Source organism: Oryza glaberrima, chromosome 9 (genome assembly GCF_000147395.1).
Source record: "Oryza glaberrima chromosome 9, OglaRS2, whole genome shotgun sequence".
Lineage (NCBI taxonomy): Eukaryota > Viridiplantae > Streptophyta > Magnoliopsida > Poales > Poaceae > Oryza > Oryza glaberrima.
Window position 1 is genome coordinate 20,490,850 of NC_068334.1, and position 27,457 is coordinate 20,518,306.

At 42.9% G+C, this 27,457-nt stretch overlaps 5 protein-coding genes across 9 annotated transcripts; 2 read left to right on the forward strand and 3 right to left on the reverse strand.

The window, feature by feature from the left end:
• The first annotated feature begins 4,315 nt into the window (after positions 1 to 4,315).
• Positions 4,316 to 9,634, forward strand: LOC127783965 (protein NLP1-like). 5 transcript variants are annotated; one of them, XM_052311125.1, is made up of 5 exons: positions 4,316 to 4,739; positions 4,854 to 5,596; positions 5,787 to 5,834; positions 6,279 to 7,164; positions 7,894 to 9,634. In XM_052311125.1, the coding sequence occupies exons 1-5, from the start codon at positions 4,592 to 4,594 to the stop codon at positions 8,766 to 8,768; spliced, it is 2,700 nt and encodes an 899-aa protein (XP_052167085.1). In that variant the 5' UTR covers positions 4,316 to 4,591; the 3' UTR covers positions 8,769 to 9,634. The 5 variants fall into 5 exon arrangements, with proteins under 5 accessions (XP_052167085.1, XP_052167087.1, XP_052167086.1 ...); XM_052311127.1 differs by having other exon boundaries at positions 4,317 to 4,542; positions 4,638 to 5,596; XM_052311126.1 differs by having other exon boundaries at positions 4,317 to 4,542.
• A 1,983-nt stretch (positions 9,635 to 11,617) lies between these two features.
• Positions 11,618 to 12,558, reverse strand: LOC127783975 (U11/U12 small nuclear ribonucleoprotein 31 kDa protein). Its single transcript, XM_052311142.1, has one exon. It carries the CDS (start codon positions 12,556 to 12,558, stop codon positions 11,728 to 11,730), a length of 831 nt encoding a protein of 276 aa, XP_052167102.1. The 3' UTR covers positions 11,618 to 11,727.
• Positions 12,559 to 13,552: 994 nt separating this feature from the next.
• LOC127783976 (uncharacterized) lies at positions 13,553 to 14,933 on the forward strand. Its single transcript, XM_052311143.1, has 4 exons — positions 13,553 to 13,722; positions 13,814 to 13,916; positions 14,020 to 14,171; positions 14,465 to 14,933. Exons 1-4 carry the CDS (start codon positions 13,714 to 13,716, stop codon positions 14,825 to 14,827), a joined length of 627 nt encoding a protein of 208 aa, XP_052167103.1. The 5' UTR covers positions 13,553 to 13,713; the 3' UTR covers positions 14,828 to 14,933.
• On the reverse strand, positions 14,511 to 15,753 carry LOC127783977 (uncharacterized). The gene is made up of 2 exons (XM_052311144.1): positions 15,098 to 15,753; positions 14,511 to 14,659 (listed from the first exon to the last, which is right to left on the reverse strand). The coding sequence occupies exon 1, from the start codon at positions 15,482 to 15,484 to the stop codon at positions 15,116 to 15,118; it is 369 nt and encodes a 122-aa protein (XP_052167104.1). The 5' UTR covers positions 15,485 to 15,753; the 3' UTR covers positions 14,511 to 14,659; positions 15,098 to 15,115.
• Positions 15,754 to 20,290: 4,537 nt separating this feature from the next.
• On the reverse strand, positions 20,291 to 26,000 carry LOC127783968 (uncharacterized). Its single transcript, XM_052311133.1, has 10 exons — positions 25,622 to 26,000; positions 24,982 to 25,018; positions 24,702 to 24,777; positions 24,560 to 24,605; positions 24,362 to 24,460; positions 22,281 to 22,349; positions 21,812 to 22,196; positions 21,528 to 21,682; positions 20,904 to 21,393; positions 20,291 to 20,783 (listed from the first exon to the last, which is right to left on the reverse strand). Exons 1-10 carry the CDS (start codon positions 25,895 to 25,897, stop codon positions 20,716 to 20,718), a joined length of 1,701 nt encoding a protein of 566 aa, XP_052167093.1. The 5' UTR covers positions 25,898 to 26,000; the 3' UTR covers positions 20,291 to 20,715.
• Between the last annotated feature and the right edge of the window lie 1,457 nt (positions 26,001 to 27,457).

Consider the following 27,457-nt stretch of genomic DNA (forward strand, 5'->3'; position numbering starts at 1 on the left):
GTGTCATGTTTCATGTTTCATCACTGATTCGCAGATTCAGCCAGAAGAAAATGTGTTACTACTAATTACTACTTGCTGCTGTCAGATTAGTAGATCACTCATTGGCTGTAACCTGACCGGCCAAGAGTTGACATGCTAACAGCAACAAGCGGTCCGTTATTTTCTCCAACAAGAGTTGGATGGAGATTAAGATTTTTGTGACACGTTTTTCAAACTGATAAACGGTGCATATTGTGTGAAAACTTTCTATATAAAAGTTCCTCTAAAATATCATATTAATATATTTTTTTAAGTTTGTAATAATTAAAACTCAATCAATCACTCGTTAATACCACCTTGTTTGCGTAAAAAACTTAATCTTCATCTTCAGAAGAAAAGAACACCACCGTGCCCCGTTCATTTCCACTAAAAAGACTGGATGAAGTTTTGGATTTATGTGACACGCTTTTTAAACTGCTAAACGGTCTGTTTCGTGCGAAAACTTTTTATATGAAAGTTGTTCTAAAATATCAGATTAATCTATTTTTCAAGTTTGTAATAATTAAAACTCAATTAAGCACATATTATTACTATCTCTTTTGCGTGAAACACTTAATATTTATCTTCATCTTCAGATATTCAAACACCACCATGCAAAATAATTTTGCAAGTGCTTCAAAGAAATGTCAAAGGAACGCAGATTCAACAGGTTGTTGTGCTTCACTGACGTAGATGATGACAACACAATAAGTGCATCTTGCATCTTGTTTAATTACACTGGGTACATCAAGTACGAATTCTGGCAGCAAAAAAAAAAGTGCTGGCAATTTGACCATTTGAACCGAGATGCTTCATCATTGATGCTTACATAGACAATTAGCAATTATGGCATATAATTAATAACAAGGTTATGACGAAAATAAGCATCAGGACATGCATGCTCCCTCCTAACCAGCAAATTATTATATCTATATACACTCCCAGAGAGGAGGGGACGAGATTCTAGCGTACTTGCTCTAGATCTGTGTTGAAAAAAAGTTATTTCACCTTCTGTATCAACAACTCAACTCAGTGTCCCTCTCAGAGAAAAGATCATCTTTTCGCCGGGAAGGGAAAAAAAAGATCATCTTAGCCAAATGATCTGGAGAAGTGGCAACATCTGCCATTGCACCTCAATCATCACATCCGGCAGGTATCAAGAACCTTTCTTCGCAGTTTCTGCACAAAGCATCAGAAAAACACCATATTCACAGAAGCACCAGGATACAGTTAAGCGACAAAGATCTACAATCTGTATCAGGTGTGACTTTCAGTATGAACTAATGGAAGGCAATGCATATAGAGCCAAGAAAATGGCCGCAATAATTTCCCTTTCTGCCCAACTAGTAGCAGTAATGATGTACCCAAGACATGTGAGCTATTACAATTACAGTTCACATGATAGCTACTATAGTTATTTAGCAATTTCTTACCCGTTTCTCCCTTGTCACTTTCTGAAACTTTGATCAAATACCAAGCAGTGCTGAGCACTGTAGAGCTGAGAGTTCAGTTCCTCAGCATTGCCATCAGATGCTTCAGTCATATACATCATTCTTAGACTGCACACATCAACACCATCAGGGAGGTCAAACCAAGATTCCAATCATACAACCCCCCCTGGAAACGTCAAGAAGAAAGTTACTTTCAGTAGCTGTTGCAGAGTTCATCATATCTGATGAGCTAGCTCCATGTGATATTTCCCATGGTACACATAGCAAAGCTGAAAATATACTCATGCACGAATCATCTCCCCTTGACTTGGAATATTCAAATTTCCATAAACCAATGCAGTTCGAGTGTACAACTTCGAGATCTTGATTTTAGCTTAGTTGTCAGATTCTAAGCCTCCATGATTGCGCGCAACACAGTTGCATGCCTCGATTAATAATGTAATTGCACCAGATCTTTTCTTGAATAACTGATCCCACCTATTCAAAGTGTCCTGTGAGAATTCATCAGTGTGGACAGGGTTATTAAATAATTACTTGAAGAAAAATGGTAAATATTCAGAACTGATTTACACCCTGTCTTCAAATCATACAAGAGCATGCAACAGATGGCAGAGCAGAAATCATTTTACACAGTTTTATGCTAAGTAACAGCAACCCTATATTAGTTTAACATGCCCAATGCCAATTGGATCCATGGTGGTGGTGACTCCTCATGGATACCAAACATTAGGTTGCCTTTGGGTTGGGGCCCACCCACAGGAGAATTTTAACAACCAAACCGGTATCTGATTGGCGGGAATTAAGAAGACCTCCATAGCTGGTGGAGGAGAGCTGATGGTAGTATTGGCATGCCATTAAAGAAAACCCAAGCTTTTGGTCAAATATGAGACAAGTAGCAACTATATTTATTTCCAGTGGGCTCTAGGGTAGTGACTGAACCATTATATTAAAGGGAAAGCAGGAAAAGAAAAGTGAACATAGCATTTGTTTTCATATGAATGATGTCAAGGTGACTCGAAGATGAGTATTCATGGTGCCTTGTACTATATCTTTGATGTCACTCTCCAACTAGTGTCTTCTCATCAGCATCCAATTAATCCAAGCAATGTACACCCCCTCTATGCTGCATCAAACAAATATACGGTGAGCACTAGAAAACAGGTTAGATCATTAGGAATACAAAATGTAAAGGAGTGCTCTACCATACTATCCAGTCTTGATTAATGCAATTATGGTTAAATCAAAACAATATAAGGGTGCTACTCTCCAGTCTTGATTTCTGAATAATTGGTTTTGAGAAAAAAAATAACTGAAATGGTATGTAATGCATTTCATATGTAAAAAGTTAGACAAAAGGTTCGAGCTATATAAATTATAGCAGTTGTATGGTGTTGGCTTGTTGCATTGCCAAGAGGCATCAAGATTCCTGTACATGTCACGGAATAATGAATCAAATAAGTATATTAATTATTTCCTTCCTGAACAGGGGGCAGGAACACGTTCCCATGGATGGAATCAAGCAAACTTAACCTATAAATATAGTAAGTTAACAAGTTAACATTCTGACAATCTTTAAAGTCCTTCCTAAACTGAGACAACATTGAGTTTCTCTAGAACAATTAACCTTTCAAATTGGTATTGGGGATCACATGTATGTCCACCAAAACCACCATTATGCAACTAATTAATTGATCTTTGTTTGGAACAGACCCCTACTTTTTAATATTCACAAGTCTGGAAAATAGAGGAAAGTAAAGATCTTATAATAAAAAGATGATTAAATTAAAACACTAACCAATCCAAAGTAGACAAGTAACAGGCCGTACATATGCAGTTTTACGAGATGCAATCCTAGGAATAAGCACAGTGTGCATTTAAATAAGCAAGAAGTTCGGTGATCTCCAGAGAAAATTGTTTAAGCTAACATAGCATCAACGGCTAAAAATGATTTACCCTGAGTTGGTGCCAGAGACAGACAGCTCCATAATTCACTGTACTGATTAATGAAGCTTCCTTGGTATCTTTTTACGAGTAGCATAGAAGCACTTTTACATAAAAAGTTGGAATGGTTAGCCTGGATACTGCACAAGAGATGACAGTTCAACACTTGACAGTGCAACTTCAAATGCATTGCAAGAGATCTTTTGCCCACAAGTTTCATACAATAAAGATTTATTTTTATGCAATTTGCTGCTAGAGAAAACCAATATTTGTGTGTACAACAAGGGTTTTCTTGTTCTTATAAATAAAAATAGATCAATGCCAAGGTAGTGGGAAGATACTAGAACTCCCAGATAATTGTCACGGAATCTGTGGTTTTCCGTCCAATGAATAGAGAGGACAAATTTTATTTGGCCCTACTCTACACAAGTACACAGCTATACTGGAACGATGGAATCTCCAATTAGTACACCGCCCCTGATCCCCTCTATGCACTTATGCAGTCACCAATGTGGTTAGACCTGTGGCCTGCATTTTAGTAGTCTACTTTGTGGCCTCATGCCCAGCATGTGATGTGTAAAACTACAATCAAACAAATAAAGAAAAAACTGTACTCTGATAACATAGTGGCAGCAATAGGTGATTTAGTTCTGTAATTCTGTCAAAAACGACCCTCCCTAGTTTGCCCCCACTTCGCAATTACCCATGGTATTGCAAGGGAGGATTTCATACGGAGGAATCCGTCTCAAGCAACATAATTACCATCAAGTTGACTTTAAAAATGGAAGTGGGTATGGCTGGATTCCTGTGTGGTGCTGGGTCCCTCAGTGAGAGGGAAAGATTCTAACAAATAAAGAAAAGAACAATGCAGCGGTGGCCCCATAAGCTTTGTTCTTACGACAAAACCAGACAAACAAAGGCAAAACCAAAGCAAGGACAGGCCAAGCATAGACAATTTTGCTTTCCATCCTACAGCAGCAAGATTCATCAGATGCCTTTGGAATGAATGGTGGGAGGTGTTCTGGTGGAGCACTAAACGTTTTCTAGAGCTACTACTTGTTGGAGGCTAACACCGAGCTAGGAAGAAGAAAGGAGACTTTTTCATGAGGAGAAGGGAGGTATACGATTACCAGTGAGCTACTACTCTATCAATCTCTTTCTTTGCTTCCTTTCTGTAGAAAATGATGTGTTCTTCCCTACTACCCACACCCTGCAATCCAAACGCAGGCAAATCTAGCACAAAATTCATCCCAGGACTCCCAGTCTCCTGTACTCCCCTTGCCCAAGATGTGCAGCGAGCTTTACTTCTTGATTCCGAACAGGAGAGAAGTATTATGACTTGCATGCTCCTTGCCCAAGTTCTTGTCATCATTTCCAAGAGCAAAACCATCTTGTTGGCTTTAATACTGATGCAGTAACTATGGTGTCAAATTCTGTGACCAGATTCTGAAGGAAACCTTACCTGCATGGAAGAGGGAGACCCCCAGCCCAGCATCTCCTTGGCACGCACTCCGTCGGAAGGCGCGGCGGCGGCAGTCGACTTGGATCTCCTTGAGCAGCTTCTCTCAGCCGACAACGCCTGGCTTGAAGTGGCAGCAAACACTTCACGCTCACCCAACTTCTTTGCTACCCCCTCCAACTGCTTGACAGATGCTTCGGTCGCCACCACCACACCTGCAAATTCATGGTGGATTCAGCCGAGCGGTGCAAGCACCTCAGTTCGGGAACGGTTTGACCAAGCTCTAGCTTACATCAGGGAGACACAGAGCGACGCCGATGTGCTTGTGCAGCTCTGGGTGCCAGTCAAGGGCAACGATGGTCAGCTGGTGTTGACGACGAGCGGGCAGCCATTCACTCTCGATCAGAGGTCCAATAGCCTCATACAGTTCAGGGAGGTTTCGACAAAGTACCAGTTCTCTGCAGATGTTGCTTCAGGTTCCTCACCTGGGCTACCAGGGAGGGTGTTCATCGGTAGGCTTCCTGAATGGTCACCAGACGTTCGATACTTCACCAGCTATGAGTACCCTAGGATCAGCCATGCACAATATTTGGATGTCCACGGGACGATGGGGCTGCCGGTGTTTGAGAGGGGGAACTACTCATGCTTAGGTGTCATCGAGTTGATCATGACCAAGCAGAAGCTCAACTTCACCTCCGAGCTCAATACCATTTGCAGTGCTCTCCAGGTATGAGCATCACTTACTCTGAAAAGTTCAAAAAAGAAATCTTGTTGTAAGTATCTGACCAAGAAATAAACTTGGTTGCACAAGAAAGAGCACGTATGGTTTCACCAAGACATGATGACTAGTGATTACAGTAGGAAGTAACTGAATATTTTAGGCATATGGACTTTCTTAATGCTAATGCTCTTTGCAGGCAGTTAACCTGACAAGCACAGAAGTTTCAAGCATTCCGCGCACAAAGGTAAGCAGCAACAGAAATTTGAGAATGTTGTATCACAGTTTTGAGTTGGGGCAATATATGTATTTCATTTCGGACAAAACAATGTACTTCCTCCGTTTCACAATGTAAGTCATTCTAGCATTTACCACATACATATTGATGTTAATAAATCTAGATAGATATATATGTCTAGATTCATTAACATCAATATGAATGTGAGAAATGCTAGAATGACTTACATTGTGAAAAGGAGGGAGTAGTACTTATATATACCATAACCATATGGTGTAAACACATGATAGAGTAACACCTGACATTGGCATGATTTGGAGAACTACTGTTAAATTTTGCATTCTTTAGAAAAGGAAATACCAATCTAGGTAAATGTTGATATAAAGATCTTGATATAAAAATGTGCTTATATATTCTTGTGACTTATGGCTGTTCTTGTTGATTATCAACCAGCTTAACAGTGCTTCCTACAAAGATGCTTTACCAGAGATACTAGAAGTCCTGAGAGCAGCCTGCATCACCCACAAGCTACCATTAGCTCAGACCTGGGTCACATGTGCTCAACAAGGAAAGCGGGGCAGTCGCCATTCTGACGAGAACTACAAGTACTGCATTTCCACCATTGATGCAGCATGCTATGTGAATGAACCCCGGATGCAGAGCTTCCACGAGGCCTGCTCCGAACACCACCTGCTACGGGGGCAGGGGGTTGCAGGGAAAGCCTTCACCACAAACCAGCCATGCTTCCTACCAGATATTGGATCCTCCACTAAACTGGAGTACCCATTGTCTCACCATGCTAAGATTTTCAATTTAAAAGGTGCAGTGGCAATCCGATTGCGTTGCACGCGCACAGGGATTGCCGACTTTGTGCTAGAGTTCTTTCTGCCAACTGACTGTGAAGTACTTGAGGAGCAGAAGGCAGTGCTGGACTCATTATCAGGCACCATGAGAAGTGTTTGCCAAACTTTACGTGTTGTTACTGACAAGGAGATGGAGGATGAGGCCATGAGAGAAATGAATGAGCTGAACTCATTTAGTCCTCGGGGCAAGAACAAAGTTGAGGAGTTATCCTTTGGAGACAACACAAGAGGGGATAGAGAGGAGGCATCTTGGACAACCTTAGTAGGGACTTCACAGAAAGGATCAGATTTAGCTGAATTGCATACACATGGAATGTTATCACATGGAGGGCATGGTTCATCTCAAGCTGGTGATCAAACAAGTAAAGAAGGTAGCAAAGTGAAAAAGCGTACAAAGACGGAGAAGACCGTGAGCTTGCAGGTCCTTCGGCAGTACTTTGCTGGGAGCCTGAAGGATGCAGCAAAGAGCCTTGGAGGTGAGTGACATTAACTTATCAGATAAATGCAAGATTCAGCTATGTATACTTTACTATTTAAGTAGATACCATCAGCCATTAAACTATTAACAAACCCAAGCCATGACGCCAGCATTAACTACTGAATAAGAAAACATTCTTCCATAAAAAAGGTCAACCTTACACATGCACCTTATAGTCAGAATGTGAGCATTGTTATCACCCTATTTTTTCGTGATTCGTGCTATTGCATGAAGGTACAAGGTAAAATTTAGTCACTGTAAACTGATTCATGGAAATAGGGAGAATGAGTTAGCAAGTCAACTGTACGGTTTTGGCTGTTTGAGCAGATATGTATAGCCTAGAATTGATCAGTCTCTCATGCAATTATTACTTACAGCTGAGCAGCAACTTCATGCAATAAACATGACTTGAAAAATATATAAAGACAAGAAATATGTAACACACTACAGTCCAGAAACAAGTCCCTAAGTTGGTGTGCCATGTTGCTTTCTAGAAACAGAATAGTTGGTTTGGGAGTTCCATGGATAATAGGCAAAATTATTCCTTCCAGGGGAAAAAAAGACAGCTGTTCATCATGTGCATATACTACATGGCTTGCCCGCATTCTTTTTTAGTAAAAATGATTTATATGTGTTTGATCTAGTGGTAAAAAAATCAAAAAAGAGGAAAAAGCAACTGTATTAAAATTGGCTGCACATATACTCACCACATCTTTTTCTCTCACAGTGTGCCCAACCACCCTGAAAAGAATATGCAGGCAGCATGGCATAAACCGCTGGCCATCACGGAAGATAAAGAAAGTAGACCATTCTCTAAGGAAACTGCAGCAAATCATTGATTCAGTTCATGGAGCAGAGACAGCTTTCCAGCTTAACACCCTCTACAAGGACCTCACAAACACCTCTGTATCATCTGACAACAATTTGTCAGGAAGTGTCACAGTTCCTCTGGCTAACCAGAACAATCTAGACTTTGAAATGCACCAACACCACAGGTTAAGCAGCAATATTCCATCGACTTCACTCTCACACTCATCATGCAGCCAAAGTTCCGATTCAAGCCCTTCCTGCAGTGGAGGAGCAACAAAACACTCACCCCAGGTTGGAGCTGATCAGGTGAGGTCAGGATGTCTTCCACAACATAGCCCTGTCCAGACTCTGCAAACAGAAGCTGCTTCAATAAATGAACATTTCTCAGGTCAGGAAGCACCAATAGATCTCTTACAGGATGTTGCTGAAAAGGCAAATGGTGAACAGCACATGTCTCAAAGTCCATCATCCCCCAAGCAGACTGCAAATGTAGGTATGAGAGTAAAGGTCACTTTTGGCTCAGAAAAGGTGAGGTTCAGATTGAAACCTGAGTGTGACTTTCAAGAACTGAAGCAGGAGATATCAAGACGTCTGAGTATAGCAGACATGAATTCCTTGATTGTAAAGTATTTGGATGACGATTCAGAATGGGTCTTGATGACATGTGATGCAGATTTACACGAGTGTTTTCATGTTTATAAACTAGCAGATATCCAAACAATCAAGATTTCAGTTCATCTGGCTGCTAGTCCAACAACAAGGATCACCATTGGTCACACTGGTTTCTCATGAAGACACAATGAGCCTCACTAGCTTGTGGGATGTCTTCAGAAACCCAGGGAAACCCAAAAAATGGTTGGCAGCCTGTGCAAGGTACCAAGTGCCACAATCAGATGCAGGTCTCCTGTTAGCTGGATTAGTCTTTAATCTGTTGCTGAGATTAGGAACTGCTGATTACACTGGAGTACTTGACAATGGGAATACAGTTTTGAAAAGTAGCATATACCAAAGAAACCATTGACTTGTAAATACTCTCACTGATGGACCTGATATTTTCCAAGCCAGTGTAATTTGATTGAGATCATAGGGTGAAATATATCTAAACCAGGTTAGCCCCAAGTATATTTACGTTCTTGGCATGCTTATGTGCAATAATCCTTGCTGGCTACTGATCATTGATCAATGATCAGTTGATCACCTGTGATAGTCCCTTCAAAGGATACTACAGCACTTGCCCCTTGTCTGAGTGACCAGCAGCAAAGTCTTCTTCCCCCTCTTTTGCCGAAAAAAAGCAGCAAGGACTTTAATTCTTTGGCATGATTCTCTGAAAATACAGTTTGACACAGCAATGGTTCTTAATAAGTTATAGATATTGGAGGATAGGATGCTTCCTTTGTTCAATTTGTTTGTCCATTGGAAAACAAAAATGTATGGTGCACTCGTACAGCATGATGATGTGTTCTTTTTGGAGAGATTGTTGCTGTTATTCACGCAAAAAATTGTGTTCTTTAAGAAGATAGGATTTTCTGAACTGTAACAAATGCCATTAGTATGTCTAAATTCTAAAATGTACTCCCTCCATTCCATAATATAAGGCACAACTACTTTTTTCAGATGTTCCATAATATAAGGCATGCATGCATGCATGCAATTAACTAGTACCTCTTCTACATTAAATTATGAATTTTTAAAAGCCTCCACCCTCAAGATCTCTAATTCTATTGGTTGCATGCATTTTATTTATTAGGGTGATTCAAATTAGGAGGTGATAATAATTGTTTCTTGGTCTTTGGATTAAGGGTGGTTGTGCCTTATATTTTAGAACGGAGGGAGTACTTGACAATGACAAATTTAAGTTCACACTGACAGGTAAACATGTGCTTTTGTGAGGAGTAATTTTTAGACCTGTAGACAGGGATAATAGTTGCATATATGGAATCATCTGGTTTTCATGTTCTTATTGCTGATGGAAACAGCCAAAGTAGAGATAAGACCTATGTTCTCTCAATGAGATACTATCCAGAAATTGTCTACAGTATCTATCAGTTAGGGCAAATAATGTAGAAGACTTTCAAATGCAGGATATCTAAAAGCACATTTAGTACCTGTCATTCATGAAAACAGATTTGCTCACCAAATTTAAGGCCAGAGACCTGAGAACAGATGTTGTGAACATCCTAGCCCCCTTCAACGCAACGAAGGTTCCAACTCATTGTCCTTGAGAACATACATTTGACTACAAAATTTAGAAAGAAAGCAGCATGGGCCTCAAGTGTCATTGGAAAAGGCAGACATATCCTTATTATCTTGATGATTAGCATTGGCATTCAGGTACAGCTAAATGCATCTCCAGGATGGAAATAAAAGGATGAAAAGTTCCAGCACAGACAATCTAGAGCCCTGATACTGGCACTACTAGCACCATGATAAATTTGTTAAGGCAAAATTAAATATCTTCCACAGTTTGCATTCGTTGAATCACTTATAAGCAAAAGGAAGGAGCTCTACATAGCAAACTAATAATAACATGATAATAACCATATGCCAAACTATGTGTTTTGAGTTGTATACTGCATACCTTGAAGCCTGAATGGAACAAGATCTTACATTCTGCTTATGTAGTATACATCAGACAGATAGACCCCACCTCAACTTGCTATCTAAAGATAATACTGATAGGATGCTCTGTGTTGCACTGGAAGATAACGATGAAACTTGATCTCATTCAAGAAGAGAACGGCAATATGATGCCCAATTGTCTTATCAGGCATCAGATATAGTTGGCTTCAGCAAATATTTGGATCAATCCACATCCATTGTTGTTTATCTTAAACATATGAGATTTTTAAACTCTAAAGACATTTTGTTCCCCTGTTATATATGTCTCATTTAGAATTTTGAAGACAGGGACTTCAACAGCTTAAATATGGTACTGTTAGGTACAAACGCAAGTGCTTAAGTGTGCATCTATAAGTAAAAGGGAACCATATTCCTGTATTCTACTAGAAAAATCAAATGAACAGTACAAACACAATGATATCAAAACATAAATTGTTCAAATAACAGGATTGCTGGATATGGATTTGGTTTATTTTTCTTAAACAGAAGCAAAGTTAAAATGCTGCATTCGAATCCATGTTAGGAACAAGATGATTTGCATCCCTATGCTAACTTACAAGTTGATAACCAAGCATTACACATAATATGCCTTTGTATGTCAGGCAGTGGCTTGCAACACATGTACACTAGCATAATACGAGGGCTCGATCTGAAGGATGAAAAGGATTAGCGGCACACACATATATAAGAAGACTAAAAAATGTTGCTGCGGGTAGGCACATCAGATGGTTCCAAAAGGATACCAGCAAAAAAGGAGTTCCTTACCAAATGAAAACAAGAAATCAGGTCATCAGCAACCCATAGTTGATCTATACTTTCTATATCCTAAACAGAACAATGTAACTATGTAAGCATGTCGGTTAGCAGATCAGTGATGAACAGCATAAGTTATATCAAGAACAGCATAAGTTCTTTTCAATGAGCAAGTTCCTCTCAGCATGCCAACTAACCAGAGCAATGATATTGTTCAAAACTAATAAGGTTAGCAAGCATGGGAGCATGGAAATGCAGATGGCAATAAGTTTGCTGCAAGAAATTATTCATCAATTAACTCAAGAAATTTCTGGAAACCTAGGATACAGAAGCTACAATCTCACATAACACAAGAACGCTGGAATCATACACTGAAAACTCAGTCCTCATCCTCATCGCTCTCGTCGCTGAAGTAGCCTTTCCTCTTCTCCTTCTTCATCGCCTTCCCCTCGCCCTTCCCAGCTGCCTTCTCCTCCTCCCCTCTCGTATCCACCACTGACGCCCACCTGTCGTCCTCGAACGCCGCGGCGCTATCCTCATCATCCGACTGCCAGGAAGCCCCGCGACCGCCTCCGCCGCCTCCTCCACCACCGCCGCTGCCGCCGCCGCGCCGCGATTTCTTAGACGGCGGCGGCCTCTCGCGGGGGCCGAGCTGGTTGCGAGGGCACTCGTAGGAGAGGTGGCCCTCCTCGCCGCACTCGTAGCAGCGGGACTTGTCGCGGTAGACGCGGCGGCGGATGAACTCGGCGGCGCGGCCGTTGTCCTCCGCGATGGAGGCGGAGAGGGTGCGGCCGTTGAGGACCTTGCCGTGCATCTCGGCGGCGGCGGCGGCGGCGTCCTCACGGCGGACGAAGAGGACGAAGGCCACGCCCCGGCTGCGGCGGGAGTCCCGGTCCTTGAGGACGGTGACGCGGGCGACGCGGCCGAAGCGGGAGAAGAGGGTGTGGAGGTCGGAGTTGGTGAGCGCGAAGTCGAGGTTGGACACGTACACCGTCGACTTGGACGGCGCGAGGCCGCCCGAGCCGCCGCCGCCGCCGGGCTTGCCGCCGTGCGAGGAGGGCCCCGAGGCGCCGGGAGCGGCGGCGGAGGGGAGCGGGTAGCGGTAGAGGAAGCTGTCGTCCTCGCCGTCGGAGTCGGAGCCCGGCTGCTGCCGCCGGCGAGACATTCTGGCCTGCGGTTTCTTTTCCCCTCGTTTGGATGCCATTGCCATTTTAGGCCCTACGTCCTCTGTTGGGCCGAATTGAATACACGATGGCTTTGCTGCGAAATGTAAATGGGTCTTGGGCCACAAGTGCTACTAGATGTTAGCTTTAATTTCGGGGGAAATATTTCTTTTTGCCACTCGCTGAAACCGTATTTCTTGTGCTTGGCAGATTCTGAACCACAGAATCAGTGCTTGTCGCTATGCCATCTTGTATTAGAAACTTGGGGCCTCATCTTTTCGCTTATGCTTATGCTTATCAGTTAAAATTTAAACTTTTAACTTTAAATTTAGAGTTGATTTTAAGGTTTTTTTTTTCATCGAAGTTTATTTTCCAGCCTTTGCTTTTAGATCGCTAAGAACACATATATAAAATTTTTATTTATAAATTATTTTTCGTTTGCAAATATGTCCGCAAGGTTGTTGAGGATACGTTGACCATCAAAATTTGCCCCTAAAGACCATAAGGGCAAGTACTATAATGGCCCATATGTTGCCCCTAAGAATGTCACATTGGATTGAGTGATGATGTGGAGGAGAGAAGTGAGGAGAGAGATGATGAGCCACCCCTAAATCAAGAGGCAACCTCCACACAAATTTCAAAAAGGATGTGAGAGTATTAAATATATTGGTATTTGTGTACTAGAGGTGATACATTGTATGGGTTGTCTCTTAGTTCATGAGTAAATAAAATAGATAAATTTGGAGGTGGTAGTCACATCTACCATAGCACTTGCCCTAATACCCTAATTCTCTCACAAAGAATTACTCCTACCTATATATACTCTCTAAAAAGAATAATTTAATAGGTATGTTTTTTATTTTTTTGTCAGAGAAAGTACAGTGGTAGTTCTACACACTAGTATTATTTTTTGTGTATACTTTCTCTCACAAAAAAAAGGATAATATAGTGTATATTTCGAAGACTGGAACAGCGACTAATGTGAACGGGTAACAGTGACTCTTCTCGTTCCCATTCAACGCACTGTTAATTTGCGTAGAATTTTGGTCCATTCTATTAATTGGCGGTGAACCAAGAAATGCTGCTCATTAACTACCTAATGACTTGAAAAATGTACTTAAACTCACCTTGGCCTTCTCCTAAACCACACACCTAGACTGTAATCTGTGCTAGTGCAAACAGGGTCACGGATAAACTCGGCCATGGAGATGGTGAGCAGATTTCCCTTGTTCTTCTTTGAGCCATGACCATGTTTTCTGTTGTTTCCATCAGAGTTAACAAGATAGCTTTGGTTCTTCCCAGGATGGAGTGAAGCAATTCAGGTTCCAAATCGACATGCAGTGCCGCTGCATGGGTTGCATCAGGAAGATCGAGAAGGCAATGGGTTGCATCGGAAGCGTCACTGGTACAGCCTTCCTGTCTCATGTTCTTCAGATTTTTTTTTTTTTGAAAGTTATTTCGATCATCATGGTTGGAGACATTTCGACTGATTTTTTGTTGCCCTGAAGGAGTCGAAACTTCAGTAGCAGATGTTGATACAGGGATTGTGGCAGTGGCCGGGAAGGTGAATCCAACAATGCTTTGTCACTGGCTCAAGAGGAGGATAAGGAAAGACGTCAAAATTGTGTACCCTGATCAACAAGTTCAGAACAGCAAGCAGGTAAAGCTTTTCTCTAATCACTGACACTGCATAACTGTAGAATGACATGCATGTTCTTGGTTTTCAAACTGAATCTGTTTAGTTGATGTAACTTGATATGCACTAGGAATGACAGGAAATGTAAACATAAATCAAACCGCAGAAAGAAGAACTTGCCAAAGTTATAGGGTTACAGTACACGAAGTTAGAATCTGTCAGATCAACAGAACCTTGATACAGTTTCTAAATTATTGACCTAGACGCTTCCACTATTGATTTTCTGAACTGAACTGGTAGCTCTGCTTTGCTCGCAGAAACTGATAATGGTTCTAGGGAGCAGTTCCAATGCTAAGGGTGCACATAATACACCATCAGCTCTACCAATACAAGATCATATGTCCTGGGACTCAGTACCACCAATAGTTCAATCAAACCATCAGAGCTTGCCTTTGATCGAGCAGAAGATCAGGGAACTCGAGAAGGTCAGGGACATGCTGAAGATTCAGAACCTGGAGACAGAGCTGGGTGCTGTCAGGTGTGAGCTTAAACAGTCGCGGGAAGCTATCAATGGTAGTAAGAAGGCTGTGATGGATAGTGCTCTGAATCAGCTGGAAGCCTATCATAAACTAGAAGCACTAAGTCACTCACCATATGAGTCATGCTACCCTATTCAATAAAATGCATTTTCATTGCAAATAAACTTTATTTTCTGTAGTCTAATTGTGGTTTGCTACCAGTAGTACACCAAAACCTTAATTGAAGTTTTCATGCGTCTCCGAAGCCTATCCGTTGTTTAATTCCCATGCTACAACAGTCGATTTCAAGAAACAATTGATTTGATTCCTGTGCTACAACAGCAGTAATTCTATAATCTTTCGAAGTTTCAGCAACAATATAAAACATTCAACAGAGGAATGATAGTAGTAAAAAGAAACGAGTTGACGGACCGAATGAAGTGTCGCCCATCAGACGTGTGGCCTATGATCGCCGTCGTCGTCAAGGCGGAGGTTGACGCCGTGTTCGCGCAGCGCGTTGAGGATGGCCCAGACCTTGGTGCGGTTCTTGAACCCCTTCTTCTCCACCTCCTTGGTGGCGTCAGCGTGTATGGGCTCACGTGCCAGGCCGTCCACCTTGAGGCGCATGGCGAGCACCTCCCCGACGGCAGCGGCGGCCTTGGCGTTGCAGGTGCGGCCGCACTCGAGCCCGTCCCGGAGGGGCTTCTCCACAGAGGACGCGGTCAGCACGACGCGCCCGCTCTGGCGGTCCACCACGTTCGCCGTCACGTACTTGAGCGAGATGAACAGGCGCAGCACGTACCGCTTGGCGATCGACATCGATCGAACAAAACACAGCTGAAATGAAACAACACAGGGCGCCTAAGCCCGAAGCGAACTCCTCAGTGGCATTCTCCCGAACAGCTAGCGCGCGGGGCCACGGACGGAGCGCAGACAGCCGCGAGCTGACAGGTTGAATGCGGGCGTACTGAGGCAGCAAAGACGAAGGGTTCCGCGAGAGCAGCAGGACGAGGAGTACGGCGGCGGCGACGGCGGCGGCGGCGGCGGCGCGCGTGCGGAGAGCTTTCTGGTCCTCGCCGTGTCGTTCACTCGCACTCTGGAGGTGACGACGAATCAGGATCGTACAATATGCTTACAGCTTACCCGATTAGATCCACATGGGCCGAAAGCCCATTAACTTAGCCCGTTTCGAGTACGGCCTACTTTGTTTACATATTTGGGCCGTGGCACTTGCATACATACAAGTTCGCAGTGGAAACTGTACGGACAAAAAGGAGCATTGATCCATCGGCGATTCGGCCGCGGCAGGATGAGCACCACCAGCAGTAGCAACGTCGTCGACGGCGAGATCGAGGCGGCGTTCGCGGCCGGAGCAATGCCGCCGGAGTGGCGGCTGCTGCTGCTGGCGTCGGGGCTGAACGGGAACGACGTGAACGTGATCGCGGCGTCCATCGCCAACACCCACCTGATCATCCTGCGAACCACCTGGTCTTCGACGCAGAAAATGGCGTTCATCGCGCTCGGCGTCATGGGCGTACTGTTCCTGTGCCTGGTCGACGTCGTCGTCTTCCGGGAAACCATGGGCTTGATGGTGACGCTCTTGGCTGTGGGCGTGTTCTACGTAGCGATGGCCCTCGTCGCCGTGTCCGATGAGTGTAAGCGCCGGCGAGCCACGGAGATTAGGGAGGTCGCGCGAACTGTTCTCCGACACTATCTGCTTTCTCCTGTTTGATTCGCATTCCTGGTTCCGCGCGATCTCCGGCAAACCACCAAGAATTCGAGATGTAACGATTCCGAGTCGGATGCGGCTTGTGGCAGCACGAGCTACAAATTTTAGAGAAAAGGTCGAAACGACCTTGCTTATATAGAAAGCAAATTTGTCTTGCTGGGTTTTCCAGCTTACATCAAAGTGCATATATACATCACCCAAAAGGGACCCCTCCGGCCCAAAGCACACGAGCTATAGAAATTGGCATCGCAATGCGCAAGTTCGCAACCAAATAAATTGAATTGAAGAATTAAACGACCATCATCCATCACAGCATGAGCATCAGCCGCAACAACAACATCGACGCCGAGATCGATGCGGCGTTCGCGGCCGGAAAGATGCCACTGGAGTGGTTGCCGAGGCTGCAGGCGGCGGGGATGAACGACAGCGACGTGAGCGTGACCGCGGGGGCTATCTCCGAGACCCATCGGGTCGCGGGAGACACCTGGTGATCCAACGAGAACGTCCCGTTCGAGCTGTTCGGCCTCTTCGGCACCTTGTTCATGTTCGCGCTTGCCATCGTCTACCGCGGAACCAAGGGTTTGATGCTGACTCTCTTGGCTTGGGGCCTACTGATACTAGTGGAGACCTCCGTACTCGCCGTGATTGATGCGTGTGAGCGCAGGCGGGCCAGGTTGACCAGGCATGTCGCGCGAAAGGTCCTCGAGAACTTTCTCCTTTCTCCTCCTGTTTAATTAATTTTGTAACGTTGACTGGTACAGTTCATACGAGTTTTTTTAAAAAATTTTTGAGAAAGAGAGGATATACCTCTTCCATTTCATTAACAAAATGAGAAAACTACAGTCTTTTATAGTCTTACAGCAAAAAGGAACAAGATTCAGCAGAGAGAGAAAAAACAGACACAACTGCAGAAACACAAAAAGAGAAAACCCAACCACGATTCCTAATTAGCGCAGACGCGCTAACTAGCAATCTGGCGCATGTTTTGGCCCACGTCCTTACACACGGATCCTGTTCCGGCCCATCTTTTTTTTTCTGCGCAAGGAAACAACAGCAAACATGTCCGCGTGCGTCGCTAATTAGTTTTGGGGCAATTTCGTTTATGCCCTCACTTTCATCTCTAATATTGATTTTGCCTCTATTTTTTAGGGTTTTTGTTTTTGCCCCTATTTTTTTAAACCGAAAGAGGCTTTTGCCCCTGTTTTGGATGGAGAAGTTAACGGTGTTAAATAGGACATTTATACCCCCTCTCCCATCGGTACAATCTCAAGAGGGGCGAGGACGCGAGGTGGTGGCCGCCGGCAGGGAGCTCGGCAGCGACGATGACGACGACGGTGACGATGTCTCCTCTTCGTTTCTCCCGTGCCCCTACCGCCGCTGCCTACCCTCTCCCCGCCGCCTCGCCGCCACTCGCCGCCGCCGATGGGAGGAGCTGTCCCCTAGCCGCCGCCGCCGCCGCCGCCTGGTCTTCACCACCGCTCGCAGCCGTCTGGCCGTCACTCGCCGCCGCCTGTCCTTCTCCCCGCCGCCTGGCCGCCGCTCGCAGCCGCCGACGGGAGGAGCTGCGCCCTAGCCGCTGCCTGGTCGCCGCCGCTTATCAAATTATAATAATCTGGCTTATAGATTATAATAATCTGCTATAATAATCTACTTGTTTGTTTCAGCTTACTCCTAATAAGCTAGATTATATAATCCTAAGCTGAATCAAACAGGGCCTTAAAAATCTATACGTGAAATTTGAACATTTTTCAATTCAAATTTTGAAAACTTTCAACTCGAAATTGAAAATTTCAACTCAAATTTTAAAAACTTCCAACTCAAAATTGAAAACTTTCAACTCAAAATTCAAAAACTTTTAACTCAGATTTGAAAACTTTCAAGTCGATATTTTTGAAAACTTTCAAATCAACAGAGTTTGTACTATAGAATGACATATGGAAAAAGTACGAATTATCCCCCTAAACTATCGCGGACGATCGAATTAAGGTAAGTTTTGGCATCAAAACAAAACAGTCCTTTGTGACAAAGTTTTGTGGTTATTGTGAGAAAAATTGAGGGTGAATAGCTAAAGTGGTCCTCCAAGTTTTATCCGAGGCTCAGTTTAGTCATTGATGTTTCAATCTATACATATTAGTCCTTCAAGTTTTCATTTTAGTTCAAACTTATCCTTGAACCCACTTAGAAGCCAAATGGGTAAATATAACCAACAACTCTATTGATAAATGACACTTATACCCCCTCATTTACATATATAAGAGAAAAAATTGCATGCAATGAATTTTTTTATAGATAATGCATAGTAATTTATGTGAAGCAAAAATAAATTATGTACTTGCAAGTTTGCAAGTGTATATGATAGCCATTGCTTAAGTTTCATATGCACATGTTGTAATGATGGAAAATACATATGCAATGTTATTTATTCATCTAGTTTTCTCTTATCTAGTGTATAGTTGTATACAAATTAAGAGCAAAAGGGATATTTTCTAACATAAATATTGACTAGCAATAGCCATGTGGCATATTATGTGAAACAAATACTTAGGGGGACCAATGTGAACAAAATAAAACCTGGAGGACTAAATTAAGCTTTCAGTAAAACTTGAGAAACGACTAGACTAAACTAGCTATTCACCCAAAAATTAACATATTTACTGAGGCTTCGTTCGCCAAAATTATTGACGTATACGGACACACATTTGAAGTATTAAACGTAGACTAATAACAAAATAAATTACAGATTCCGCATGTAAATTGCGAGACAAATTTATTAAGCCTAATTAATCCGTCATTAGCAAATGTTTAATGTAGCACCACATTGTCAAATCATGGCGCAATTAGGCTCTAAATATTCGTCTCGCAATTACATGCAAATTATGCAATTGGTTTTCAACATTTAATGCTATATGCATGTGTCCAAACATTTGATGTGACGTTTTTGGCCAAATTTTTTTTTAATCTAAACACAGCGTAAGTGGTAAACCCCCGGGTGCGTCACGTGATCAGTGCGTGTTGGATGGATACCGACTGAGTCAGAGTCCGTTTCCCATGCAACCAACGATCAATCCGAGTCCGGATCAAAAGAAAAATAAAACGATCAATCCGAGACAAAAGTCCGTTTTGCCGTTTATATATATATAGTATATTTTAGATAATCGAATATAATACATATTTGCCGTTTATATATATACATATTTACTGAAAAGAAAAACGAAACGTAAGATCGATTATTCGATGTTTGGTCGATTATCCTACTACGTTGACAATGGATGCAGTGGTGGCCACCGCGGCGGCGGAGGATGAGTATTTTGACGACGACGTTGACAGGGCGGCGGAGTGGCCTCGCCGGAAGCCGACGTCGCCGCCGGACAAGGAGGAGCAGCAAGCGCGAGGGGAGCTGTACGAGGCCATGGACGCCGCCGACGACATCTCGCTCAAGTTGGCCGTCTCCTGCTGTGTCGCCGTCTCCGTCCTCATGTACGGCGTCTTCCGCCGCCTCGTCGTCATATACGACGCCTTCGTCCCCGGCCGGCTCGCCGGCGCCGCCGTCCTCCTGCTCGCCGCCGTCCTCATCTGGCGTGAGCAGCAGGAGCTCAAGCGGGCGGAGGAAGTACATGCATCATCATCAGCAAACTTGCAATAAACGAGTTTGTCTTGTTTCTTTCTGCAATTGCTGATACAGTTATTAATTTGTAACGAGTTTGTCTTGTTTCTTTCTGCAATTGCTGATACAGTTATTAATTTGTAGCAATGTCAGCCAGCAGTGTGAGATGAAAAAAAAGAAAAAAGAAAACTGCATCTCAATGTATTTGATGAGATTTTGTGATGAACTTTCATATCTTGCAAGCCTATATATGATCTGCTATGCTATCTAATTCTACCAAATGGAGAACAGATAATGTCAACCAATCATAAACACTGATGAATAATCTATACAGAAAGTTTTCCCTGTGGTTTCTACACATCAGAATCGTTGAATCTCCAACTGGAACTCACCGCTGTTACTACACACTGCTGAATACACCTCCCCCTACATATTACTCTGCAATTTTCTGCATGCTATCCTATGTTTCTAATCAATCACACAACATGTTTTCGCAAATGCAATGCCAATTCACGCGTGGTGGATCGACACGGCTCACAAGACTTGCCACTTGTCAGAACTTGGATCATCCGAGGTTTTTGGACAGTTGGTGCTGAGTCGCTAGTGCCTAGTGTGAGCAGGCCCTTGTTGCTTGGTGATCATGATGGACAATTCACTGGAGCTCTGCATCGAAATGTTAAATTCACTATGTTGATCTCAGGTCTCTCTACTAGCTAGCTAATCAGCTGTATGTGTCTGCATCCGATTCGCCACCATCTGTGCCGCAGAAGGGAATATGTTTGATCCTTAAAAGGAAAATAAAAACAGGAGAAAATTGGCAGGGCCATTAGGAGTAGCCAACTTAGAACCAGAACTAACAGGAGAAATAGATCAGAAGAACTTTACTTATGAGTCTAGGTTAGTACCTGAAACAGCACTGAAGCCATTAACAGTGTGCTGAATGGCTGGCCGTTCATGAAGATTATTATGGTTGCCCTTCACCTCAGCACCATGCTCACCTCTTTCTGCTGCAACCTGTGGCACTGATCCATGTTGCTGGCTTGGTAATGACTGGCAATTGACCCTATGAGTTGTGACTGTAGAAGAGGCATATGGTGCGGAAGATGGCTGAGGTCCTGCTGAATGGCTTGAGCTGGGCGGACCGTTATGAGTTGGCTGCTCACTTGATGTTTCTGTACTACTTGGGTGTATCAAGGCTGTTGAAGATGTAGTAAGCACTGGTGGCTGAGTTGCGTTCGGTGCTTCACCGTCTCCTACCCACCCACGGCCAAACTTTGTTCCTGGGGGAAGGGCACGTTCAATTCGTTTGGACGCAATCTCCCAAGCGACAGGACCTAGCTGCGCAGCAAAACGTGCCAAGCTGCGGGGATAGGACTGCTGCAACTGAACCCCAACCTGACAAATAAAAAGAGTTTTAGTGTCAGTGATGATGTCTTGCTGTTGACAAACATTAATATAAAAATGTTGAGATTATATAAACATATATGGTGAAGCACTTATAGACAGGACTCATATTTCGGACACTCAACTGGAACTAGCAGCTTCCTTGTCTCGTTGTATGAGGACGACACCGGCAGCTCATATATTGAACTCGAAGGTTGAGGCTGACAATAAGTGCTTCGGCTACTTTCTTCTGTCAGAATTGGTTTTTTCCCACTTTTTGCTGACCATTTACCCATAGACCCTGCAACAAACGAATGGCATTGCAAGTGGTCAGGAGAAGACATTAAGTTTGTCAAAATGTTCAGAAATTTCCCACTGAGTGTTAACCTATACAAAACACGAAACTTTGATAAAAGAAAATAAATAAAACCTGAGTAATCTTCAATTCTTTCCAATTTGCGCTCGTTAGACCAATTGTATCCATTATTTCGACTGGCAAAAGAAGCTCTCAGTACATCTGCAATAAAGGATCCATTCATTACTTGCCGTTGCAGATCAAATGGTGGCTGCGTACGATGTCCACTATTTCCAACACTAGCGAGTGTTGCTCCAGAAAAGTCTGCAGTAGCGCGTTCTACCGGTGGCTTCCCAACTTTCTGTTTGATAGTGTTCTTATTTGGAGGCCTGCCCCTCCGTGGTTGTGGCTTTGGTTCAGGATCTGGTTTAATTTCCAGTTCTGGTTCTGGCCCACTTGCATCACTATCCTGCCTAAGGTTCTCAAAGTCCTTCTTGGCAAGCTCTTGGATAGCCCGTGCCTATAATACATGGCACACAAATATCACATATGCAGCATACGTTATGGTTACATAAAAACAAAACATGCAAGCATGATTCTTTACCTGTCGATAGTATATTGTATCTGGTGAATTGTAGCACATCGCATTTGAGGTTAACAAGAATACATCATCCTGTAAATTAAAACTTCAGGTCCTGTCATACGAGCTTAAGAAAGCACTAGTAGCATTCTGGTCCACAGAAGGAATAGTGTGTTGCAGAGAGATGAAAATAACAAAAAAAAAAAAGAAGTATTCACATTAGGATGAGCCTTAGGAATGCATAACATTTTTTTCAAAAATATTATGTGCGTGACAGCCTTTTAGCTAGATATGAAATAGTGGGTTCAACACAATGTAAACTGTACACGGTTACAACTAGTGCAGCCTGCAACTTGGACCGAACAGTAGCACATGCAGTACTCAAGAGTGGTATATGAATCAAATTGTTTGTGGTGTGTGCGGCTGAGCCAATGTTTCAAAACAGAAAGGCATGGCATAAAACTAATCAAAAGAATGATGCTGGTGTTATTTAAAGTAAAAGAAAGTCTAACACCCTGTGAAAATACAAATCTATGATGTCTGGTACAAATAAGTGGATCAGATATGTCTGAAATGGTAGGAGATGGTAGCAGACAAGTAAAACTTCATTTGATAGAAGCTGCAGCAGATATCACAGAAAACCTTCCTAGCATCATAATTAAAGAAAGTTCATATATTCTCATTTTACAGTTGTCTATCTCATATTTCCAACAACACATAATTCCAACCTGAGGCTCAACACACTTTATAACAGTTGATGTGTTAGCACTTAGCAGCATTTTCATATTAAGTACTTGTGATTTCTTTTGAGTGTGACTTGAATATGTACTGCAAACATAAACACACATGCATAAGCCAAATAAATTCCAGTGTTATACCAGAGTATTAAAGCAAATTTCATAAAAGAAGAAAGGCATTCAAAAACTCTCGTCTTATTGTAGATACTACCAACTACCTTAGATGATATCATCCAAGCACCCTTCATGGCTAAATGGCCCAAAAATCCTTTGATTTAGCCAGAAACCACAAGTACAGTAGAATTAAACATACAGTGGCATGGGATATCTCAGTATTCAAGAGTTCCCTCCATGCATATTAACAGGGCAAAGGACTTTCCCTTGGTACAATTTAAATTCAGCAAGCTAAGCATAACACAGAAACCAAAGATGATCTTTGAGAAAAGCACCACCCAGCAATGATAGACAATACATCCTCTGATAGCCTACCACAATTAGCTGACAGAAATTCCACATCCAGAAGTCAATGACACTGCATGAACTGCAGCATAAAGAAGGATAACTCAAGCGCCAAATATAGATACAAATATATCCTTCTTGTTTCCCATTTCAAGATATACAGGTTTTCTTCGGTCAAATGTCCAAATAGAGCAAACCAAGAAAACTGCATAAGATAGGTTTGTGAATTTTGTTCATACTTTTTCTGTTAAAATTCCTTTAATACAATCAATAGCAGTAACTCCTGGCAGCTGCGTAGGTACCCTTTGGAAGAAACTTATTATGTGCACTTTTACAAGATAAAATGTACTAGCTATATTTTACTGTACTAGCCCTCAAATTGTTGAGATTTTTCAATATTCTCCTAGGGAGATCAGGTGTAACTGCAAAATCTTGTACAGATGGAATATTGTCACTGAAAGTAACTTAGCAGCAAACTCGAAGGTTTCTATTATATTATTCATATTAAATGTTTCTAGCTCTTTTGATTAAGAGTCAGAGAGTGAATATCTGCTTCTAAAAAGCACGGTGCATTAGTGCACCAGTATAAAATAGACTTTTTTTAAATGACCACGGTAGTAGATACCAAAACTTCATTAATGAACTTCTGGATGTGAAAGAAAATATATTTATGGATGCTGAAAGAAAAACAAAATAAAAACATTGGCACTGGGCAGCACATGTAGCAGAGGAGGCTAAACTAGCTGATCCAAGCCAAAGGACATAACCAAGTTAAAGACCCAACATTCAAATCCAACTGCAACAGACCAAGAGTTACTCTAATTGCCTACCACACACCTGACTGTTCGAAGGAAAATCGAAACAGCACAGGAAAGGCCAACAAAAATCACCATACGCTCTGACACTGACCTCAAATTGCTCCAAGTTGCCATAAGCCCCTTTATTGAGCTTCTTCCGAATTGTTGAAAAATCCATTGGATGCTTGATAATATCATGGTAATCAGGCAGCTGGCCAAGGATACGCATTCAGATACAGATCAATCAACTCCAGAGAAACAAAACAAAGAAAACCAAATATCTGTAACATTATCATCTTCAAACACAAACCTCTTCGGGGTCAACAGGGTCAGAGAATACACCATATGTGTCCTTCCTGCAAGAAACCAGGAAATCCACCTTAGGTTAGAGGTCATGCAGCTGTGAATGAACTGAACCCGAGGAAGAGCAAGCAGAGAGCACAGCAACTCACTTCTGCAGCCTATCAAGGACGAAGACTAACAACTTTTTGTCCGGCAAAGGTGTCGTGGGCCCGGAATCTGACGGCTCTGGCGAGTGAACAAATCAACCCACGAGCACGAGCACAGCAACAATCAGAGGCAGAGGCACAAGCATTAATTAAACCAGAAAAATAACTGGAATGCCTCAGGCACTAAAAGAATTAAAAATGGCATCTTTTATACACATTCGCCCAGGTGTTTTTTGTTCCTAGAAATCTCAAGAATAAATGCATCTGAGCAAGGAACACCAACCTTCACTCCCATCCGTCGCTTTCCTCGTCTTTTCTCCCTGCGGCAGCAACAGCAAAAGATAAAAAGAAAATCAAAACAGACAGAAAAAAAAACTCAGATTAAGAATCCAAAATAATGGAGGAGATAAAAGCACCAGAAAAAAGTGGGGCTTTCGTTTACCACAGCGCCTGTAACCAAGTACAGATCTAGCGATGCCGTGAAATGTAGCAAAATTTGGCGCGAGAAGCAGACAAAACCCTCCCCACATAAAAAGGGCACGACTTTAAAAGCTTCGAACTGAGCCATTTTAAAAAAAAGAATTGTGCGCCAATTATTGTCGCCGCAGGCAAGGCGATGCGGGAGATGCGAGGGTTTTTGGTTTATCCCCCGCCAAATGATTGGGAGAGCTCACCGCTGAGCTGAGTTGACCAGTGCGCCTTGTCACAAAGATAAATAAATAAAGGGCGACCTTTTCATGCCCAAAATAGCAAAGAAAATTCCTCGGGCGGCGCGCGGCTGCGCAGATCCGTACGGCGAACCCCTGGCGGCACCAGAATTAGGCCAAATTCCGCGCGGAATTGGCCAAATTGGCGCGGATTCGGAGCGGGGGGTCTCAGATCGGGTAAAGGGGAGGGGGGGAGGGGGAACGAACGATGCCCACCTTGGCCGATCCGTCGGGGAGGCCCATGACGAGGCGGAGCTTCTTCTCGCGGCGGCCGCCGGGTGCCGTCCCCTCGTCGCCGGAGTCGAGGCCGGCGGGGTTCCTCCGCGTGGACCGCCGCGGCTGCGGGGGCGGTGGCGGCTGCGGCTCCTGCAGCTTCTCGAGGCGGAGGGTCCGCTTCTGGAGGTCGAGGAGGGAGGGCCGCCCCTTCTTCTTCCGCTTCCGCGGTGGCGCCGACATCGCCGCCGGTGGCGGCTGCGGCTGCTGCTTGCCCATTCCCGGCGAGGCGTTTCCTTTTCCTTTTCCTTTTTTTCCTTTTTTTTTTTTTGCCCTTTAATTTTGGTGGCGTTTTGGCCTGTGCGAGAGGAGGAGTCGGGTTTGCGTGTTGGGAGGCGTGGTGGTGCGGTGTGCGGGTGGGTGGACTTTTCGCTGTGTTTTTCTTTCCTTTTTTTTTTTTGGTGGTAGTGTTTGGGAGGGAGAGCACGTGAGGCGCGTGTGCGGGAGCACTGGAGTGGGCGAGGTGGGCCCACGTTGCAGCTGGCTGCTGTTGGTTGCGTGCGCGGGTGAACTATGGATGTGCTACTACTGCCCGGTTTGCACTTTGGATGCGGTTAGTACTGTCCTCTGTGCACAGTATCAACCAAATTTTACAGGGTTCCATAGCAAAAGCGATTTTTTTTATTTACACGAAAGACATGTAATATGTTTAAAGAAATGTATACGTTCAAATGCTTAATTCTAAATAAAAATGTGATATACGTCAGCCTCGTCGGTTGGGCATATGCAGATAATACGTCATACGACAAATTAGCAAAATAATAATAATTTATAAGTATAAGTTTTCTATATATGTTCTTAGTAGTAATCTATAAGTTAATATAAAATATAAACTTTGATGAAATAAATTAGAAATCAACTTTTAAAATTTAAATTTGGGTAGCGACCGATTCCGGATCGTAGATTTGTATTTAAAGGTAGTTCATACTATCGTAAGCTTATTAGTAAAATTCATTAACCTTTTCTACTTTTTCATTTCATATTATTTGGTTCTTTTCTAAGTTGAACATGTTTATCTTTGATAATTAATTTTAAAAAGCTCATGTAGTTTAATAACATATGTGAATTACATATTATGAAAATAATTCTCATGACGAATTTAAAAATATATGTTGAAATAAACTATAGGAGATGATGATCAAGGATCAAACACTTGAGGACAAAGAAAATGAACGCAATCGTCCGCTCAAAGAAGCTTACATGTGTTGTGGGCTGGGCTGCTTCAGTCAAGCCCACTACCTGTGCATTTAGCTGGGACGGTCCAATCAAAGAAAAACGTTGGGCTTCTTCAAGGCTTTCAGGAGAGTCCGGACTTGCAACAAACGGGGCTGGTCTTATAGGCCGTAAGCCCACATTTGACTACTTTTTGACCCAACCTGATCCAAACCAGGGTTCCTCCAAACCAGGCTTAACTTTTCAATCTGGCCCATTTGACGAGTTTAGGCCTTAGGGCTGAACCAAAATAACTAACTATTCTTTTTTTTCTCTCTCTCTTTCTCTCTAGAGGAATTAACCGATCATCCAGTTGACTTGAAAATGTTCATCGGTTAGTTATACTCAGACTTGTACTAGTATATATATTTTGTGAAAGGAATAAAGTATGAAATTACCCCCTAGCTATGAAAGCTACTAGTGTTTGCAAAATATCGACCATATCTATTTCTTAAAGCTGAGGCATGCGAAAAGGAAGAGGATTAATTAATGAATGTTAAGGATAAATGAGTAATGACAACTATTTCTTATCATCCTTTTTCATGCTAAACATTCTTGCCATTCTTT